We start from the raw sequence: 4,321 nt of genomic DNA on the forward strand, positions 1-4,321 counted from the left end.
CATCGTTGCAACACACTAAGTTCCTTGTCAATGAGGTAATCACAACGGCTCGCCCACGGCCCTCTCAAATGCCGCGATTCCCCAATGGAATTTCAGAACGCTGATGTCATGTAGGCTACAGCATGAGTGACTGATTGTACCCCCTTTGCACGTGCAGTGCTCTCCTTCTCTCTCTATCTCTTCCTCTTTCTATTCCCCGTTCCCTTCTCCCCAGTGCAGGGTAGCAAACCGGACGTTCGTCTGGTTAACCTCCCTGCCTTTCCTCTTCTCTTTCTCTCTCTCAATGAGGCAAATTGACGGTGTGCTTATACATCTATCTCCGCTTTTCCTAATTTAGTATGCCTCCACAATTTCACGTTCTTCTTTGCCCTTTCCTCTTCCCAGATAAGTGGCATTACTGAAAAGCGGGGCCAACCGCATTCCCGACAGTGACGTGCAAGATTAGCCCCATCTTTGAACTCAAAGAAGCGTGATGCTCACGCAATATAGTATTAATGCATCGGCCGGTTTGGCCGATGTCTACCTTATCACAGGTCAACGGACTGTTATACACAACACGCGTGGCACATTTCGTGAAACAACGCTCGTCTTTAGTAGTGCACACCGGATTGCTAGTCTTTTCACGAGCCACACGTGAGCATAGGCTAGCAAGTTTCCAGGGAGCTGAAAGAACAATATTTATGCCCTGTCGCCCGGCAACCTTTTTGATATTATGTTGCCGGGTTCAATTTTATTTGTTTGAACATCACAGACCCTTTTTTTTATTACCGCGCGCGCGCGATGCACTGCATGCGTATCTTACGTGCATGCGTCTAATACCCTAGTTACACGGGCACGCTAACCTCAGTTAAAGCGAACCTCAGTTAACCGGAGTTAACGACAGTTACCGTCAACTGCAGTTGACACCTGTTACACGAGAAAACCTATCCTCAGTTTAGGGCTGTGAAGCGGGTCACGTGATGCTCCGCTTCGCGACTGAACGTGTAAAGACTTAGCCACTTTTTATAAGTAAACTGGCAAATAAAATGTATTTTCTTTGAAATAACTCGTTTTTGTTTGCATCTGCAGTCCGCAAGCGTATTGCATGGTGTGCTTCGACAAAATTTAGCGTGAGTAAAGGCTGGTCTCGCCACAATGGGCGAGATCACCTGACCGTTTCGCGGTCGGCGAAACAGCCAAGACAATCCATTGCTCGATCCGTTTTGGTGTAGTGGCTAGAACAGCTTTGGTGTGTGTCGTTTGTTCTGGCGTTGTCGTTTAGTTTTTGTTAAAAAAAAACATTGTTTCATCAACGTTGTGCTGACGCAAGTGTGATGGCGTCGAGCCAGGCCATCTTGCGAGGCGATCACGACGACGATGAGGCCACGATTTTGTCTCTGTTCGCCGTTCAACAGGCAGCACTGCGGGATAAGCAGGCACAGATGCTGCGTATAATGCAACAACTGGAGGAACTTGAAGAAGAAAAGGAGCACTCTGAACGAGAGCGCAACTATCTCGCGGTCATGGTGGCGCGGCTGATGTTGCGCGAACGGTGTGTGTGGACGTATGCACGGCCGGAGTCGTGGTTCGAGACCACGCTACCGCATCTTCCCGCAAGTGCTTTCAGAGAAAACTTCAGGTTGGATATGAGCACATTTCGATACATAGTGAGTGTTTGCGGAAGCATGGCACGCCTAGACACGAACATGCGTAAAGCCATTACTTTGACGAAACGCGTCGCCATTGGTCTGTACAGTCTGGCCACATCTGCTGAAGAAAGAACAGTGGCGAACCTTTTTGGAGTCAGCAGGTCGTCGGTGAACATCATATTCCGCGAGTTCTGCAATGTAGTTGTGCGTCGCCTGGAGCCACGGTTTGTCCGCTTTCCAAGGGCGCAAGAACTGGTCGAGCACCTTCGGCAGTTTGCTGCTGTTGCCGGCTTCCCACAAGGAGTAGGTGCCCTCGACGGCTGTCATATTGAAGTTTGCCCGCCCCAGGATCATGCAACAGATTACTATAACTATAAGGGATGGTACAGCACCATTCTATTGGCTGTGGTGGACCACCATTACAAGTTTATGTACACGAATGTTGGTTCACCAGGTCGGATGCATGATGCAGCGGTGTTCGAGAGGTCTCAACTGCCAAAGCGTTTGGAAAGCGACCTCTTCAAAATGGGAGTGAAGCAGATGCATGGAGTGGCAGTTGGGCCCGTCCTTCTTGCAGACCAGGCATTCCCACTGCAACCGCACCTGATGAAGCCCTATGCAAGAGCAGGGTCCGACGGATCGAGCACGAGAGCATTCAATTACCGACTGTCCAGTGCCAGACGAGTGGTCGAGAATGCGTTTGGGCGACTGAAGGCTCGATTCCGAATTTTACACAAAGGGCTGGAATGTGACATAGGCAATGTGAATGCAGTCATTCGTGCGAGCTGTGTGCTCCACAATATTTGTGAAGTATTCTCAGATCAGTGTGACGCAAGTTGGTTGGAGATTGCCCGTATTGAAGATGCGAGCCGCATTCAGCCAGTGTGCATAAGCACTCAGCAGGATGCATTGGGAGTGCATGTGAGAGATGCCCTGGCACAACACTTCATCACCCGTGCACAGAACTGAGAGGTAATTGTGTGTGAGCCAGAGGACTGGTGAAGACACGTCAACATGTGCATCATTACACAGTGTGTTATGTGCGGCTGATGCTGGAGTGCTGTACGTTTGCCTATATTGCAAACTATTGTCTCTTTCAATATGTTTTAACCTGTCCTTATCAATGTGTTTACAGGCTACACTCGGCGACAAGTTATCTTGACAGTGGAGCGAAGGCTACGGAGGCAGGTCTGCCGCACATACGTGTTGCTCTACAAGTAGTACGGCAGCTTTCGGTTTTGCTCGCGCGCTTGCATCGTTAACGCATTTAGAAAAACAGGTATGTAAAAAAAATGCCTCCACCTCCCCGAAGGGAATCCTGAGGAAATGCGAATGCATTTCTTGCGCCGAGAGTACACGGCGTAGTAATTTTAATGGCGTAAATTAATGACGAGACGAGGATTTGTACCGTAACCATTTATTTACACATTCATCAGCACCTGTTTGTGTTGTCATTGTACCTGACGGCCATAATGTCAGCCTCTTATCGAACCCTTGACAGACTGGGCTTGGAACCTGGGTCCTCTGCATTGTGAGCCCAGTTTTCTACCACAGAGCTACGCCCGTTTTTTTTTTCGCTTTATTGCCTGTTCTTAGCCACGTACATCAAACACAAAGAACATAAAATAATGACAAGTTGTGTCAGTCCTGTTGGACAGACACAAGTTAAAATTATTTGAGTGAGCGAGTCTCTCATTTAAGCATATGTCCCTTTATTTACACTCATTTCCTCTTTTTTGTAACAAGTTCTTTCATGATTTCGAGCATTCCTTGCTGTATGCCATTAGATTCTTTTTGCAATTGCACAAGCTCCTTTCGGAGCTGCATGCTAGCTTCAGCGGTTTTTGCTGACCGCTCGTCAGCCTTTTTGTGTAGTTGAAGCAGTTCTTGCATGACGCTGAGTGGCCGCTTCCTGCTCTTTGTCTTGCTGCTGGGGGTGCTGGTGCTTTCGGCAACTACACTGCTTCCATCACTTCCTACGGCAGCTGTTGCAGCGGTAGCAGGAACTTGGTTCTCCACAGGGCTGCTGGAACTCATAAATTCTTCAATCGATGAGTTTATGTCCTCACTAGATCCTTGTGGCCCAGAGGCGACCACTACAGATTCATCAGGAGCCTCCTGAACAACTGGAATATGCACATGCCCGAGCCACATAAATTGCACGCACAAGTCAGTTCAAAACAAGCTCATAGAAACAAATGCCAAACACAAAGCACGGCTACATAAAATACACTGGCCATGTTGTGTAATGATGTTTTTTGCATGAATTGTCTAATGTTGTGAGCACCATTCTGCCTGTGCTATGTCACTTCTTCAATACAGTGAATGCTATGCTAATGTATGAAAAATGTATATTAAATACGAAGCATTTCTAAGCAAACCAAAGGCACTTTGACTGTTTGCATCTATCTATCTATATGGCCATCTATATCTGGGTGCTGTTTTGGTCAATGGTACAAACCAAAACTGCACAAGTTACACACAGATCTTTATTCACATAGTAAGATTTGGCTATAAGCCAGAAAGTGTGGCATATAGGCACCTCCTTGTTGACTGCGTCGCATGAGATCGATTCTCACTGAGTGGGTTCGGCCTGTACACTTTCATAAAACTGTAATTTTCTCTCATTGTAAACAGAAAATTGTGAACGCTGTGATATATCTAAGTGTTCGCTGCTTCTTTAGATCCCGAAT

At 47.3% G+C, this 4,321-nt stretch overlaps 1 protein-coding gene across 1 annotated transcript; it reads left to right on the top strand.

Annotated features, from left to right (window-relative positions):
- Positions 1-1,313: 1,313 nt before the first annotated feature.
- On the top strand, positions 1,314-2,597 carry LOC119379797 (uncharacterized). Its single transcript, XM_037648956.1, has one exon. The coding sequence runs from the start codon at positions 1,314-1,316 to the stop codon at positions 2,595-2,597; it is 1,284 nt and encodes a 427-aa protein (XP_037504884.1).
- Positions 2,598-4,321: the final 1,724 nt, after the last annotated feature.

The sequence above is a fragment of the Rhipicephalus sanguineus genome, chromosome 1 (assembly GCF_013339695.2).
Source record: "Rhipicephalus sanguineus isolate Rsan-2018 chromosome 1, BIME_Rsan_1.4, whole genome shotgun sequence".
Lineage (NCBI taxonomy): Eukaryota > Metazoa > Arthropoda > Arachnida > Ixodida > Ixodidae > Rhipicephalus > Rhipicephalus sanguineus.